Raw genomic sequence first — 18,644 nt, 5'->3', positions numbered from 1 at the left:
CATGGAGTTTGTCAGTGACATAAACAAGGGTGGCCTGTGGATTAGTTTTCTCATTTTGGATTTTCGCTCATAAATACATTTAAATTTATTAAGGTTGGGCAGTCAGATTCTCTATGTAATGTTTATTATTATTATTATCATAATTTTTTTACAAAGTGACAACATATCATGCAGCATTATGACATAAGCTTTTGAATTTCAAACTATAACCACTACATTCATATTAACCATGAAGGGTACAAAGCTCTGCCTGTTAGCTGTAAACCACAGTTAAAATGGTTAAGATGGTTGAAAGAGCAAATGAACCTGTGAGCTAACATTCTAAATTATGTATATGGGAGAGTTGAGGGGAGAGATCAGATGCAGGAGAAACACGTTTTCATAAATCCCTGAACAAATATGTATTTTTAAAGAATTGCTTGAATCAAACTTTTCCATAAAGCAAATAGGGAAACATTTAAAATGTACATTTACAAGATTGCAGCATCAGAGGGTGCATATGAAAGCACTTAACTGATTGGTTGCATCTGTAAGCCACAGGAGCACCACAGAACCGGCTGTAATATAAAAGAACCTCACAGTGAGGTAGTGATCTTAGGCAATACGTTTCCGAGCTTCATACAGGAGTTAGTAAAGATAACCTGGATGGTAAATCGTATCAAAGGCTTGGGTTGCCACCACAACCATGTTTTCATGGACAGTTATGAGTCATACATGCTACAGGGTGTGCAGGGAAGAACATGTATTTTGCCTCTGGACATCACATGAATAGCACTGCTGGACAGCAAAATTCATGTTCCTCCCTGCACTCCCTGCAAAATGTATACCTCATAACTGTTTTGGAAAACATGACCAAGGTGGTAACCCTACTGCAGATAGATCTAGAATAATTAGCAGGGAGAAGTGGAGAAGTCTTTAAACTTGGCAGTAAGCAGGTTATTTGTTAGATTTGTGATCACAGTTTCAGTAGGGTATTGGGGGTGAAAGCCAGATTGAAAGGGTCAAGACATATCCCCTGACATATCAGGGTTTATTATATTGCAGTGGCACATTAAACGGAAAAAGACAAATTGCACAAAATTGCAGCTTTGCTACTGAGAATAATTTTACAAAGTATAGTGCAGTTTCATATATTATAAAGAAGTTTTAGCTGTCGCTTCAATCAGTTTTTTTCCCTGAACCCCTTCCCATCTAAAGCACCCTCTTTGTCCAATAAGAATAGTATTCCTTGGATCCCCAGGGAACAGGCTACTGGGAACCCAATGATTTTCTGAATACTTTTCAATGAGGAATGTCTAGGATTTTAAGATTTATCAACTCTTTTGTTAACATGTGTATGTAATATACACACACACACATATATATATATATATATATATATTTATATATTCACACAGTATATATATATATGTATATATATATATATATATATATATATATATATATATATATATATAGTATATAGTTATCACTATAACTGCACACACAATTATATAGTATTACTTAACAGAAGCTAAATAAATACTACAATATTGTAAAAAGTTTTCCTTTGGAGCTCTGTGTTTAAATAACCTCCTGACCAGAGACCGCAGCTGCTTCCTTGAAAACACTGGTGAGGGTACTCCACAGGAACCCTCACCCTAATGTCTGCTGGTGGCCAATATGACCCTCCTGTAACAGCACAATATAGGTGCAGCTGATGAAGCGGAGTAATCCGTGAAATGCGTAAGGTCATGCCCACCTCACGCTACTAGTCAGCTGATGCTCACTAACCTACCACGGAGAGTTTGTTTGCAAGACCCTTACCAGTTAAACCCAATTTCGTCTTGCAGCGATACAGACTTTCTAAAAGGAGTCCAACATGCTGGAGAACCAAGTGACTGGGAGCCCTGAGTACCCGTGGTGGAATGTTTTTACATGCAAACATACCTCTTATCGTTTGAGGATATTTTCTGTGAGTAGGCACCCCTCGGGGGTCCTTTTTCACTTTGTTAATTGTCTATATATGAACATTAAAAGATATAACACTACGAGGAGCACCTTTGTGCACATTCTTCTTTCTTAGATTTATATATATATGAAATCTCCATAGACAAACAAACTTTGGCAACACAATGGGTCATACTGGTGAGCTCAGTGACTTTAAATGTGGCACTGTCATAGAATGTCATCTTTGCCACAAGTCAGTTTGTGAAATTTCTTTCCTACTAGTTCTCCCCTGGTCAACTGCAAGAGCTATTATTGTGAGGAGGAAGCATCTAGGAGCAACAGCCCAGCTATGAATTGATAGACAACACAAACCCACAGATCGGGACCACCGAGTGCTGAAGCGAGTAACACATAAAAATTGTCTATAATCTGTTGCATCAATCATTTCTGAATTCCAAACTGACTCTGGAAGCAACATCAGCACAATAACTGTGTATTGGGAGCTTTATGATATGGTTTGCTATTTCAGCAGCTGCACACAAGCAACAAGTGCAATGTCAAGCATTAGCTGTAGTGGTGTAAACCACACCACCACTGGACTCTGGAGCAGTGGAAACCACTTCTCTGGAGAGATAAATCATTATTCACTTTCTGGCGGATGCCCGGAGTGTCACCCTACTCGATTGGTGTTTAAGTGATAAATAACCAGAGACTGAGGTAGGATAGAGATCAACCACACCGAGGGCTCTGGACAAGTCCTGGCAGAGACTGGACTAGTAGAGTGCAGAATAGACAATAGCACAGTACCTGAAAAGTGGATTTCTCCAATCAAGATAAGGAGGATACCAGAATCTGGAAGCTGAAGAATAGAAGAACCAAGGTCAGTGTCCAATCCGAGTTCAAAGTCAGGTATCAGTCCAATCTTGCAAGGTAACAAAAGGGAGTTGGAAAAGCCAAAGGTCAGTGTCCAATCCGAGTTCAAAGCCAAATATCTTGATAATCACAAAAGCTCAAACAAAGGTAACAGGAAACTATACCTGAGCAAGGAGAGTATGGCAGTTCTGATATTTAAGGTCTAAAGGTCGCACCAAACGTTTTGCAAGCGATGCAATGCCAAAAAATTATGCAACCACACCGACGCAAGTAGCGATGACCTAAAAAATGCGACCACAATGACGTGGAAAGGTAAAGAGAAGCAATGCTGACAATACTGACACAGAGAACACTACATACTTTAACCCCTTGACCTAAAATTACGTAGATCTATGTTATGTGTTAAGATGCCTTTTGTACCACATAATGTAGATCTGTGTTGCAGCTGCTGGAAGCTCCAACAGTCTTGGCTGTCAAGTGACAGCCAAGTGCTGCTGTTCCTGAGCTGAAGGCATCTGTGCTCCGTTACCATATGAAGGCAAATGCCAGATCGTTACACTGTATGTGTCACTATCAGTAACGATCAACTGCTTCTGCCGATTGGAGGTGTGGGAGGGAAGGTGGGTGGGTGGCACAGAGGTGGAGGGAGTGGGAGTGGCCCTACACTACAGAAAAATATTTGAAGTGAGAGGGAGGGATGAGAAGGTACACTATGGCAAAAGGGGAATTGGAAGGGGGTGTACCCTAACTAATGATCGCGGGGAGAGGGAGGTAGGGAGCACCACTAAACTAAACAAAAAAACATAAATTAATAAATAAATAAAAATAATAAATAAAAACAAAATTTATGCTTACCTGATGAAATTCTTTTTCTTTCGGGCATGGAGAGTCCACGACATCATTCCAATTACTAGTGGGATATTCAACTCCTGGCCAGCAGGAGGAGGCAAAAAACACCCTGGCAAAGCTGTAAAGTGTAACTTCCCTTACCCATAATCCTCAGTCATTCAGCTGAAGGAAAATGGAAAAATAAGAAACACCAAGGTATAGAGGTGCCTGAGGTTTACTCAAAAAACCTGCCAAATTACAAGAAAAAAGAGGATGGGGTCGTGGACTCTCCATGCCCAGAAAGAAAGAATTTGATCAGGTAAGCATAAATTTTGTTTTCTTTCCTATGGCATGGAGAGTCCACAACGTCATTCCAATTACTAGTGGGAACCAATACCCAAGCTAGAGGACACAGAATAAACAGGGAGGGAGAACAAGGCAGGCGGACCTAAACAGAAGGCACCACCGCTTGAAGAACCTTTCTCTCAAAAGAAGCCTCGGCCGAGGCAATAGTATCAAACTTGTAGAATTTGGAAAAAGTATGCAACGAGGACCATGTTGCCGCCTTGCAAATTTGTTCCACAGAAGCTTCATTTTTGAAAGCCCAAGAAGAGGAGACAGCCCTAGTGTAATGAGCCGTAATTCTGTCAGGAGGCTGCTATCCAGCAGTCTCATAAGCAAAACGAATTATACTTCTTAACCAGAGGGAAAGAGCAGTAGAAGTGGCCTTCTGACCCTTACACTTTCCAGAAAAAAACACAAACAGGGCAGAAGATTGCAAAAATCTTTTGTAGCTTGTAGGTAAAACTTTAGAGCATGCACAACATCCAAGTTATGCAAAAGACGTTCCTTATTAGAAGGATTAGGACAAAAAGAACGAACAACAATTTCCTGATTAATGTTTCGATCTGACACCACCTTAGAGAGAAACCCCAATTTAGTACGAAGGACCACCTTATCTGCATGAAAAATAAGGTACGGGGAATCACACTGCAGAGCTGAAAGCTCAGAAACTCAGAAACAAAAACCTTCAAAGATAACAATTTTATATCAACAACATGCATCGGCTCAAACGGAGCCTGCTGCAAAACTTTAAGAACAAGATTAAGGCTCCAAGGAGGTGCAACAGGTTTAAACACAGGCCTGATTCTGACCAGAGCCTGAACAAAAGCTTGAACATCTGGCAAATCTGCCAGATGTTTGTGCAAAAGTTATAGACAGTGCAGAAATCTGACCTTTCAGAGTACTGACTGACAAACCTTTCTCCAGGCCATCCTGAAGAAAAGATAAAATACGGGGAATCCTCACCCGGCTCCAGGAGAAAGCCTTAAATTCACACCAATAAAGATATTTACACCATACCTTATGGTAAATCTTATGAGTAACCGGTTTGTGAGCCTGAAGCATAGTATCAATGACCGCTTCAGAAAAATCACGTCTAGACAGAACTAGGCGTTAGAGCCCACTCCCTGGGATGAAAAGTCTGTTTTCTCAGAAAATCCGCCTCCCAGTTGTCCACTCCTGGAATGTGGATAGCAGATAGAAGACAGAGCTTTTAGAGAGCCCTAAACTGCTCCCCAGTCTAATAGGCTGGCATCCGTAGTCACAATCACCCAGGAATGTATCAGGAAGCAAGTGCCCCGAGCCAGGTTATCCTGAGAAATTCACCACGAGCGAGAATCTCTTGTTAGGGGATCCAGATCTATCCTCTGTGATAAATCTGAATGGTCTCCGTTCCACTGACTGAGCTTGCAGAGCTGCAGAGGTCTCAGATGGAACAGAGCAAAAGGAATGATGTCCATGGAAGTCACCATCAGACCAATCACCTCCATGCATAGAGCCACTGATGGACAAATAGCAAACTGGAGAGAAAGGCAAGAAGCAATAGGTTTTGATTTTCTGACGTCCGTCAGTAAAATCTTCATGGACAGGGAATCTATGATTGTCCCTAGGAAACACACTCTTGTAGCTGGAACTAGAGAACTCTTTTCCAGATTCACTTTCCACCCGTGGGAACGTAGAAAAGACAACAACATCTCTGTATGAGATTGTGCTAGTAGAAAAGATGGCGCCTGAACCAAGATGTCATCTACATAAGGTGCCACAGCAATTCCCTGGGATCTGATCACAGCCAATTGAGCTCCCAGAACCTTTGTGAATATTCTAGGAGCCGTGGCAAGACCAAACGAAAGTGCAACAAATTGGAAATGCTTGTTTAGAAAGGCAAACCTTAAAAATTGGTGATGATCCTTGTGAATGGAACATGTAAATACGCGTCCTTCAGGTCTATAGTCATCATGAACTGAACTTCCTGAACCAATGGAAGAATGGAACGAATAGTTTCCATCTTGAAGTTCAGACACCAACTTCGCACATCTTCCATTGACAGAGGCAAAGAGAATGACTGGGGATTATGGATAAGGGAAGTTACACTTAACAGCTTTGCTGGGATGCTCTTTGCCTCCTCCTGCTGGCCAGGAGTTGAATATCCCACTAGTAATTGGAATGACGTTGTGGACTCTCCATGCCATAGGAAATAAATATATATATAAACTGTTACTGGCAGACAGCTGCCAGTACCTAAGATGGGCATCACTAGTAGGAGGGCGAGGGGGAAAGGTTAAAGAGCTGCTTGGGGGGGGGGGGAGGTGAGAGGGCTGAGGAGGGATCACTACACTGCAAGAAAAAGTTAGATTTTTTAAAAAGCCCTAAACTGCATAATGGCAGAACTTCTGCCAGTGCCTAAGATGGTGGTGACCAGGGTAGGCGAGGGAGGGAAGCAGGGGCAAAACTAAGGTGGTCGCACCGGTCATGACTGCGACCGAGCCCTTGAGGCTGGTGACTCTGGGGGGGCCCAGCATCCCGCATTGTCCCCTGTCCTGACCGTGAAGTTTTGTAGGCAGCACAGCAGCACGGTAAGTAGGGCCTGGGCAAGGAGGAAGCGGAAGAAAAATAGTATGCGGGGGGGGTGTAGGGCAGGGTTTGGAGCAAAGAACTGGTGACTCTGGGGGAATATCTAGCTGGGCCCTACCTCCACTCACTGGCAGTGATTGGCACTCTTCCAGTTCCCTCTACTGCGGTCCCTACTCCTCCCTCTCTATCACTGTCACTAAGAGAGATGCCAGGGTGAGTAGGGACCACGGCAGAGGAAACAGGAAGACTAGCAGGGGCAGACTAATCCTCACTGATGGGAGGCTGAGAGCACTCTGTTGTAACTCAAATCAGAACGGGAGGGAGGAGCTCCCACCCGAAGCTACACATTTGAAGTGTGTGGGGAAGGAAGGGGGCTCCCGGAGCAGCACTGCCTGCATCGCATTTATAGATATTCCCCCCATGGGAGGCTGGACTGGCAGTTCTCCAAACTTCTCCTGCAGGTAGGGAGGGGGGTGAGCTGGGTTGTTATTACGCATGTGCATTCATTATTCAACCTGATTGGAATGTAAACAACTTTTGGTACATTTTCTTGTAATATATGGTTATCAGCTCTACTATTTAGGATTAAAATCCCTCTCTGTCTCTTTGTCCTCCCTCTGTCTCTCTCTGTCCCCCTCTGTCTCTCTCTGTTTCTCCCTGTTTCTCTGTCTGTCTCTCTCTCTCCCTCTCGCTCTCCTAGACGCACAGTCAGCTATATATATGTGTGTTTATAAGCACAGTCAGCTATATATATGTGTGTTTATACAGCACAGTCATCTATATATATGTGTGTTTATACAGCACAGTCATCTATATATATGTGTGTTTATACAGCACAGTCAGCTATATATATATGTGTGTTTATACAGCACAGTCAGCTATATATATGTGTGTTTATACAGCACAGTCAGCTATATAGATGTGTGTTTATACAGCACAGTCAGCTATATATATGTGTGTGTATACAGCACAGTCATATATATATATATATATATAGTATATATGTGTGTGTGTATACAGCACATTCACCTATATATGTGTGTTTATACAGCACAGTCAGCTATATATATGTGTGTTTATACAGCACAGTTAGCTATATATATGTGTGTTTATACAGCACAGTCAGCTATATATATGTGTGTGAATTCAGCGCAGTCAGATATATATATATATATATATATATATATATATATATAGTATATATATATGTGTGTGTGTGTATATAGCACATTCAGCTATATATGTGTGTTTATACAGCACAGTCAGCTATATATATATGTGTGTATACAGCACAGTCATATATATATATATATATGTATATATATATATATAGTATATATGTGTGTGTGTGTGTGTGTGTGTGTATACAGCACATTCAGCTATATATGTGTGTTTATACAGCACAGTCATATATATATGTGTGTGTATACAGCACAGTCATATATATATATATATATATATATATGTGTGTGTGTGTATTCAGCACATTCAGCTATATATGTGTGTTTATACAGCACAGTCAGCTATATATATGTGTGTGTATACAGCACAGTCAGATATATGTGTGTGTATACAGCACATTCAGCTATATGTGTGTTTATACAGCACAGTCAGCTATATATGTGTTTATACAGCACAGTCAGCTATATATATGTGTGTGTGTGTATACAGCACAGTCAGATATATATATATATATATATATATATATATATATGTAGTTGGTTGGTGTGTGCACTCTCACCATCTGTGTGCAACTGCCAGGGTGCTATATGTGTAGTAGATAGTTTCAAAAATCAAATAAGCACTCGCTGGGCTTCAGTCATCAGTGACAACACGCTTTATTCTGTGACGTTTCGGGACAACACACAGTCCCTTCCTCAGGGACTGTGTGTTGTCCCGAAACGTCACAGAATAAAGCGTGTTGTCACTGATGACTGAAGCCCAGCGAGTGCTTATTTGATTTTTGAAACTATATATATATATATATATATATATATATATATATATATATATATATATGTGTGTGTGTGTGTCTACAGCACATTCAGCTATATATGTGTGTTTATACAGCACAGTCAGATATATATATATATATATATATATATATATATATATATAGTATATATGTGTGTGTGTGTGTATACAGCACATTCAGCTATATGTGTGTTTATACAGCACAGTCAGCTATATATACAGTATGTGTGTGTATACAGCACAGTCAGATATATATATATATATATATATTTATTTTTGTAGGTGTATGCACTCTCACCATCTGTCTTCAACTGTCAGGGTGCTCTGAATGTGGCAAATAACTTCAAAGATCAAATAAGCACTCACTGGGCTTCAGTCATCAGTGACAAAAAGAACTTTTATTCTGTGACGTTTCGGGACAACAAACAGTCCCTTCTTCTGACAAACAACAAACTCAAATAGCAGCCTTATAAAGGCTAGTGAAACCCTCCCCCAAATAGTGCACCAATGAATCAAATGGATGTGTGCCTATCAGGCGGGTTTTAACAGTATCACTGTCCTATCAGAAGACTTGGTTCTTCTGTCCTCACACATCCATTTGATTCATTGGTGCATTCTGATTTTTCTTTTACAGGCAAAAGAGCTGAATTCTTTGGGGCATGCCCCACAAAAGGCCCTTTTAAGGGCTGGTAAGGTAAAAGAGCTTTGAACTTTTTTAATTTAGAAAAGGGTAGGGCATTTTTTTTATTTTGGGGGGGTTTGTTATTTTATTAGGGGGCTTAGATTAGGTGTAATTAGCTTAAAATTGTTGTAATATTTTTTAAATGTTTGTAACCTATTTTTTTTTTGTTTGTAACTTAGCTTTTTTTATTTTTTGTACTTTAGTTAGTTTATGTAATTGTATTTAATTGTAGTTATTTGTAGTTAATTGATTTAATTTATTTAATGATAGTGTAGTGTTAGGTTTAATTGTAACTTAGGTTAGGATTTATTTTACAGGTAATTTTGTATTTCTTTTAGCTAGGTAGTTATTAAATAGTTAATAACTATTTAATAACTATTCTAACTAGCTAAAATAAATACAAAGTTACCTGTAAAATAAATATAAACCCTAAGATAGCTACAATGTAACTATTAATTACATTGTAGCTATCTTAGGGTTTATTTTACAGGTAAGTATTTAGTTTTAAATAGTAATAATTTATTTAAGTATAGTGTAGTGTTAGGTGTAATTGTAACTTAGGTTAGTTTTTATTTTACAGGTTAATTTCTCTTTATTTTAGCTAGGTAAGCTATTAAATAGTTAATAACTATTTAATAGCTATTGTACCTAGTTAAAATAAATTGAAATTTGCCTGTAAAATAAAAATAAATCCTAAGATAGCTACAATATAATTATTATTTATATTGTAGCTATATTAGGGTTTATTTTAAAGGTATTTAGTTTAAAATAGGATTAATTTAGTTCATAATAGAAATATTATTTAGATTTATTTAATTAATATTTAAGTTAGGGGTTAGTGTTAGACTTAGGTTTAGGGGTTAATAAATTTATTACAGTGGCGGCGGTGTAGTGGGGGGCAGGATAGGGGTTAATAAATTTATTATAGGTGGCGACGGTGTAGGGGGGGCAGGATAGGGGTTAATAAATTTAATATAGGTTGCGTCGGGGTCAGGGAGCGGCGGTTTAGGGGTTAAACTATTTATTTAGTTGCGGCGAGGTGCGGGATCAGCAGGATAGGGGTTAATAACTTTATTATAGAGGACGACGGTATAGGGGGGCAGGATAGGGGTTACTAGGTATAATGTATGTGGCAGCGGTGTCCGGGAGCGGCGGTTTAGGGGTTAATACATTTATAAGAGTTGCGGCCGGGTCTAGGAGCGGCGGTTTAGGGGTTACTAACTTTATTTAGTTGCGGGGGCTTCCAGGGGCGCCGGTATAGGGGGTAGAACAGTGTAGTTAGTGTGAGTGCTTAGTGACAGGCTAGCAAGAAAGCTGTAAAAAAGCCGAAGAGCAGCGAGATCGGATGAGTGATAACTCTCACAGTCCGCTGCTCATCGCCCCGTACTTGGTGCGCAGCTTTTTGACAGCTTTTTTGATAACTTAGGCGAATTTTTGAAGGTTTGCGGCGGCGATGTGAGGCGAGCTTAGGCGCGCGTATTGGGCCGGCGAAGGCAGGAAAAATAGACACGTTGATAACTACCCCCCATAGTATATATGTGGGTGTGTGTGTATACAGCACATTCAGCTATATATGTGTGTTTATACAGCACAGTTAGCTATATATATATGTGTGTATACAGAACACACATTGTTTTTTCCGAGTTAAATGTAAAAAAAAATTGTGTTAAATGCACATTTTTTTTTTTGGGGGGGGGGGGCCTGCTTGGATTCTTGCACCTGGGCCCTGTGGTTTCTAGCTACGCCTCTGGAGGGAAGAGAGCTGTTTGGGAGAGATCATGTAAAGATCAGGGAGTGGGAGGTGTCAGGTTGCAAGGGTAATCTCTACTCTGCATAAAAATGAACCGTACAAGCTAAATGATTAACCCCTTTATTGCCAGGGATTTTTAAGTAAAGTTCGCAGCTGCAATTAGCGGCATTCTAATTACCAAAAACCAATGACAAAGCCATTCATGTCTGCTACTTCTAAACAAAGGGGCTATTAGAGAAGTTTTTACGTCAATTTGTCATATGACTGCAGTTGTGTGTAAATAATTTCAGTGAGAAAGCCAAAGTTTGTAAAAAAAAAAGTTAACGTATCTGTCAGCTAAATAATGAATTCAAATATACCAAAATGGGCCTAGTGAAAAATACCTTGGGTTGTCTACTTTAACCCCTTAATGACCACAGCACTTTTCCATTTTCTGACCGTTTGGGACCAAGGCTATTTTTACATTTCTGCAGTGTTTGTGTTTAGCTGTAATTTTACTCTTACTCATTTACTGTACCCACACATATTATATACCGTTTTTCTCGCCATTAAATGGACTTTCTAAAGATACCATTATTTTCATCATATCTAATAAATTACTATAAAAAAATATAAAATATGAGGAAAAAATGGAAAAAAACACACTTTTTCTAACTTTGACCCCCAAAATCTGTTACACATCTGCAACCACCAAAAAACACCCATGCTAAATAGTTTCCAAATTTTGTCCTGAGTTTAGAAATACCCAATGTTTACATGTTCTTTGCTTTTTTTGCAAGTTATAGGGCAATAAATACAAGAAGCACTTTGCTATTTCCAAACCACTTTTTTTCAAACTTAGCGCTAGTTACATTGGAACACTGATATCTTCCAGGAATCCCTGAATATCCCTTGACATGTATATATTTTTTTTTAGAAGACATCCCAAAGTATTGATCTAGGCCCATTTTGGTATATTTCATGCCACCATTTCACCACCAAATGCGATCAAATAAAAAAAATTGTTCACTTTTTCACACATTTTGTTACAAACTTTAGGTTTCTCACTGAATTTATTTACAAACAGCTTGTGCAATTATGGCACAAATGGTTGTAAATGCTTCTCTGGAATCCCCTTTTTTCATAAATAGCAGACATATATGGATTTGGTGTTGCTTTTTGGTAATTAGAAGGCCGCTAAATGCCACTGCGCACCACACGTGTATTATGCCCAGCAATGAAGGGGTTAATTAGGGAGCATGTAGGGAGCTTGTAGGGTTAATTTTAGCTTTATTGTAGTGTAGTAGACAACCCTAAGTATTGATCTAGGCCCATTTTGGTATATTTCATGCCACCATTTCACTGCCAAATGCGATTAAATAAAAATAAAAGTAAAATTTTTCACAATTTTAGGTTTCTCACTGAAATCATTTACAAACAGCTTGTGCAATTATGGCACAAATGGTTGTAAATGCTTCTCTGGGATCCCCTTTGTTGAGAAATAGCAGACATACATGACTTTGGCGTTGCTTTTTGGTAATTAGAAGGCCGCTAAATGCCGCTGCGCATCACACGTGTATTATGGCTAGCAGTGAAGGGGTTAATTAGGTAGCATGTAGGGAGCTTGCAGGGTTAATTTTAGCTTTAGTGTAGAGATCAGCCTCCCACCTGACACATTACACCCCCTGATCCCTCCCAAACAGCTCTCTTCCCTCCCCCACCCCACAATTGTCCCCGCCATGTTAAGTACTGGCCGAAAGTCTGCCAGTACTAAAAAAAAAAGCTATCCTTGATAAAAATTTTTTTTTAAAAAGGCATATTTACATATGCTGCTCTGGAGGATCCCCCCTTAGCCCCCAACCTCCCTGATACCCCCCAAACAGCTCTTTACCCATCCCCCTCTAACTTATTAGTAGCCATCTTTGGTACTGGCAGCTGTCTGCCAGTACCCAGTTTATAGTAAAACATTTGTTTTTATTCTTTTTTTAAATATTTTTCTGTAGTGTAGCTTGCCCCCCCCCAAAAGACCAACCCCCCACCCCCTCCCAGATCTCTTAGATCGACATACTTTAGATATATTTGGCCCTCACTGCCACTTTTCTCCCATCATTTTTCTGTAGTGTAGCGGTTCCCACCCACGATCCCGCCCCCCTCCACATCATACGGCCCATCGATGGCCGCCCACCCGCCTCCCAGACTGGCTCCCACCCACCAACGAAACCGGCCATCGATGTCCGGTGCAGAGAGGGCCACAGAGTGGCTCTCTCTGCATCGGATGGCCAAGGGGGGTTATTGCAGGATGCCTCGATGTTGAGGCATCACTGCAATAACCGGAAAGCAGCTGGAAGCGTGCAGGATCGCTTCCAGCTGCTTTCCAGACCGAGGACGTACGCCATACGTCCTCAGGCGTTAAGTGTATTTTTTTTGAGGACGTATGGCGTACGTCCTTGGTCATTAAGGGGTTAAAAATATATGGCGTTTTCAAGGTTAATTAAAAAAATCAAAAGCTCTATTTCTGTTTACAGTTTTTCTCTGAAATTCCAGGTAGTGAAGAACTTAATGCATAGTGCCTACTGTAAAGTTTGGTGGAAAAGGGATAATGGTTTGGGACTATTTTTCATGGTTTGGGCTATGCCCCTTAATTCCATTGAAGGGTCATCTTAATTCTATAGAATACAAAGACATTTTAGACAGTTGGGTGCTTCCAACTTTTTATCCAGCATGACTGTGCCTACGTGCCCAAAGCGAAGTCCATAAAGAAATTGTTTGACAAGTTTGCTGTGGAGAAACTCAAGTGGCCTTCGCAGAGTCCTGAACTCAGCCCCATTATGATGATTTGGAATGCCAAGTGCGAGCCAGATCTTCACGCCCCACATCAGTATCTGACCTCACAAATGCTCTTTTGAATAAACGAGCACACATTCCCACAGATACACTTCAAAATCTTGTGAAAATCCATGCCAGAAGAGTGGAGGCTATCATAGTTGGAGTGGGGGGCTCCATATTAATGCCCATAGTTTTGAAATGGGATGTACAACAAGCTCATATAGATGTGATGGCCAGGTATCCACATATCTTCAATTTTATAAACTATATGTCCAAAGGTGTCTGGCTAGATTTTGAACACATTTATCAATCCTTGTGATAATGCATTCCAGTCATTTTCAAACTCACCCACTGGGGTATATTTATCAATGTGCGAGCGGACATGATACGAAGTAGCGTATCATGTCTGCCGCACATCGATAAATGCAGACAGCATACACTGTCGGCATTTATCATTGCACCAGCAGTTCTTGTGAACTGCTGGTGCAATGCCGCCCCCTGCAGATATGCGGCCAATCGGCCGCTAGCAAGGGATGATTTCTGTCCACGGCCTCAGAGCAGGTGGACAAGTTATGGAGCAGTGGTCTTTAGACCGCTGCTTCATAACTTATGTTTCCGGCAAGCCTGAAGGCTCCCCGGAAACAAGAAGCATCAAGCTCCATACGGAGATTGATAAATATGCCCCATAATGTTAATTTATACAAAGACTGCCAAAAAGTCTTGTAATTACAAGGTATTTACTGTCCCTATAAGAATAGGTGTAATTAGTGCATGTTTAAGAAATGATGGTAATGTACCAGTTTTAAGAAAGAGGTTAAATATTTTTGCAAGTATTTTTGTAAGAGTAGGTGAAAAGGAGAGTAGCAACTGTGAGACAATAAGATCAAGGGGACCAGTAGTAAGATTTGAGAACAATAAGTAAACATAAACCCCATCCTCTGTAACAGGTGCAAAGGTTCTGAGTAGTCTGGGTTGGCTGAACTTTGTTACATCCATCTGCACTATGTGCAGAATTATGTAACATTATCCTAGCGACACCTTCAATAGAGATTAGACAGATTTAAACCCCCAAAGGTATACTTAAATGGACAGTCTAGTCCAAAATAAACTTTCATGATTCAGATAGAGAATGTAATTTTAAACAATTTTCCAATTTTACTTTTATCACCAATTTTGCTTTGTTCTCTTGGTATTCTTAGTTGAAAGCTAAACCTAGGAGGTTCATATGCTAATTTCTAAGCCCTTGAAAGCCGCCTCTTTTCTCAGGGCATTTTGCAGAGGTTTAGATACAAGGTAATCAGAGAGGTAAAAAGTGTATTTATATAACTGTGTTGGTTGTGCAAAACTAGGGAATGGGTAATAAAGGGATTATCTATCTTTTTAAACAATAAAAATTCTGGTGTAGACTGTCCCTTTAACTTAAGCTCCTCGGGGGTGTGGGGGTTTAAGGGTCAATAGTGTACTGGGGACTTTGCTGTAAGCTATGTGGTGGTTAAAGGGTTAATAGTGTAGTGGGGACTTTGCCGTGGGGTTAGTTTAGGGGTTAATAGATTAGGGTGCTTATGTTGACTTGGGTTATCGCGTGAAGTCCATGGGGGAGTATGTTAGCGCGGTCACGATATTGTAACTTCACCTCTTTGCGCACGTCGGGTTAGCACGCAAGCAAAAAATGTTTACTTTCAACTTGTAATACTTGCAAAGTCGAGCGTACTTATAGCGATAAATAGTGCTCCACTTACTAATTACTATCTTGCCATTAGACAAATTTTTAAGGCATAATTGAGCTGATTTAGTATTATTTTTAATGGACAACATTTTCAGACAAGCAGGCAAAGCAGCTGCGGAAACACACTATCAAATGGTTTCCTCCTAGAGTGAGGTTGATTTCTGATGTTGCCTCTTGTTTACATGTTTTTCTATAGCTAGTATTGACATTTTCACTATAGGTGGCAGTTTCAATAGGCAAAGGCAGCTATTTCAAATGTCAAAATAAAGATAAAGGGGTTATTTGAAAACAAATTAATACACTCTAGCAGGTAAAATGGATCATTGGGAACAATGTTAAAGGTGAGTACAATTAACTGCATAATAGCCCTTTAATATTGATATCTCTTTGAAATATGAATATTTTTAATTTGTAATCAATATGATATAAAAAAACAAACAAATAAAAAGCAAGGAATTCCATAAGCAAAATACAATATAAGATCATGCTCCAATATTGAAATGTCAAGTTCTAACATATATACCCCATCCCCTGGCAAACTAAATTGATTTAAAGGGACATGGAGATCAAAATTCAGAAATACAATTCAAATCCAAATAGACTAATATGAAAATCTGCTTAATAATTACAAGTTGTTTATTTTTATATAAATAATTTTGCAGGTATTTACTGCTAATCTAAAAGGATGTTAAACTATTCTTATAATCGTATATAATGTACCACAAATAAAGAAATGCTTTTGAAAACATTTTTTTAAAAAAAATATCTTTGACAATATATTGCAAATTTGCATTGTTTTGCAGTATAGGAACAAATCCCTAGAAATGTGTGTTTATCTTACCACTTTACCCGTGGCCATTAAGGGTTAGGTATAGTTTCTATACTTAACAAGCAATCACGGTGTACATTTTTGCAAGGTCACATTTGCCAATATTGCATGAGCCTCTCTAGAGGCAGTGGAGAGAAAAAAAACTGTTTTATAATTAAACAGGCAAAATAAATAATGAAAGCACATTGTACAGTTTTTACTGTGCATATTTAGACATTTTTATAGAGAGTTCAATTCTGATCTTAATGTCCTTTAAAAGTCAAGACTAAATTGTGAAATTGTTTATTAGTTTACCCTACATCAGTTAACTATTACATATTTACATCAGGTATCTGATACCTTTAAGTAAGTGACAGATCATAAAAAGTGATTGCATAGGTAACAAATTCTGTGTCACTTTCTGCACCAGAGGGTCTTTTGTACTTTGCCCCTTATTTTTTCTACACACTAAAGCTCACCTCTGTTGGAGAAATATTGAACACCTCTGCAATTTTAGCATAAAGCTCCTTGACATTGGTGAAGCCCTCAATCCTTCCTGTAGAACTGCCATGGGCCAGTTGAGTATGGAAGACCAGTCTTGGTCTAACTCTGGGTGGGTGTGGAGGTCCTTGTTGGCCAGGGGCTGTTGGCACACTTTGCCTGGTGTGTTTGGTCCTCTGTGGCTCTTTTTGGGCACTGCATTCTTTCTGCTCAGGGTCTACACCGTTCTCCATGGATTGTGTCTCAAGTTGATCTGTCCCTTTCGTAGTTCTCCGTCCTGATCTGCGCAGCATCCCACCCTTGCCAGGAAGGGTGTGTGAGGAACACTATGACACACTGGGGCCAGGAGAGATAAATTATAGATGTTTGGCTGCTCTTTTTGGAATGTTCACTTTGTAAACAGATCCCCAGTTGTGCACAATAAGATAGTAACCTTATCCCAGGACTCAGGTTATACACTAAGGCTGTGAAACCATGGGATAAAAAAGAATGCTTAGGCGTGGTATCATAAAATAATCTACCTAGGGATATGCATGGAAAGTTGTACTCACAGGGGAATTACTGCATGTGAGAAAATTAATTAGATAAACATCCATTAACTCCTCGAGTGCTGGGCACACCTGCTTGATTCCTAGTGTGTAAACAAGTATTTGTAATGAAAAATAAAACACATTCTACAGAATTCACTACAAACATATTGTACATAGATACACACACATATATACATATATATAGATTATATATATATATACACACACACACATATATATATATTATATATATATATACATACTGTACATACACACACATATATATATATATATATGTACATACACACATACATACATACACACATACATACATACAAACACGAACAGACTTTATTTTATTTATAAAGAATGAATTGAAAACAAAACAAGTTTGGTTTCAGACTTTTTCAAGAGGATCTTACAAATCAGTTGTGTTTTTTCTCATATGCAAAGATGGTGGATATGTGTCAATAAATTTAATACATCAAACTCAAATATATATTTAATTTTATATAAAAAATAATTCAATTAGTGTTGCAAATTCAAATTTACACAAACACGAAAATGGATTGAAAAACAAAACAAAAAAAACACTGGATCCATGTAAAAAAGGACAATACAAGTTGCAGACAAGAGCACTCTGTGTGTTGTGAATGTGGATACAGTATAAAAAAAAATGGGGCAAAGAGGCAGATAATTAACACAAACAGTTCACCCTAGTTTAATGGAATAGTCTGTTCAAAATTAAACTTTCATGATTCAGATAGCGCATGCAATTTTAAGCAAGTTTCAAATTTACTCCTATTATCAATTTTTTTTCGTTTTCTTGCTATCTTTATATGAATGTACGCTTAGAAGCCCGTCCATTTTTAGCTCAGCACCTGGGTAGCACTTGCTGATTGGTGGCAGAACATCAATAAAGCACGCAAAATGTTATTCATTATTATTTGAGTGACATCTATACCACCAAAAAAAAAGCTTTTTAAACTTTTCTCACTATGAACAAATACAAACATAAAAATGTATCACATTTTGATTCTGACAGTGAAATGAGAAAGTTAAAAGAGAGAGATTACATAACCAGAAAGGAAAGGGGAGTTTTTTTTACATTTAATTAAACCCCAGATTTTAAAGGGACATGAAACCCACATTTTTTTCTTTCATGAATAAGATAGAGCTTGTGATTTTAAACAATGTTCTAATTTTCTTTTACTATCTAATTGGTTTTGTTCTCTTGGTATCCTTTGTTGAAAAGGATATAAAGGTAGGCTCAGGAGCTGCTGATTGGTGACTGCGCTTATATGCTTCATGTTATTGACTCACCC

General features: G+C 39.0%; 1 protein-coding gene across 1 annotated transcript in view; it reads right to left on the bottom strand.

The window, feature by feature from the left end:
• GIPC3 (GIPC PDZ domain containing family member 3) overlaps window positions 1-17,022 on the bottom strand; it is an 89,823-nt gene extending 72,801 nt beyond the window's left edge. The window contains exon 1 of the mRNA XM_053700726.1: window positions 16,768-17,022. Coding sequence (XP_053556701.1) covers window positions 16,768-17,022 — 255 coding nt within the window. The remainder of the gene's footprint in view (window positions 1-16,767) is intronic.
• Window positions 17,023-18,644: the final 1,622 nt, after the last annotated feature.

This window comes from Bombina bombina, chromosome 2 (assembly GCF_027579735.1).
Source record: "Bombina bombina isolate aBomBom1 chromosome 2, aBomBom1.pri, whole genome shotgun sequence".
Taxonomy (NCBI): domain Eukaryota; kingdom Metazoa; phylum Chordata; class Amphibia; order Anura; family Bombinatoridae; genus Bombina; species Bombina bombina.
This window is presented reverse-complemented; position numbering and strand designations above follow the sequence as displayed.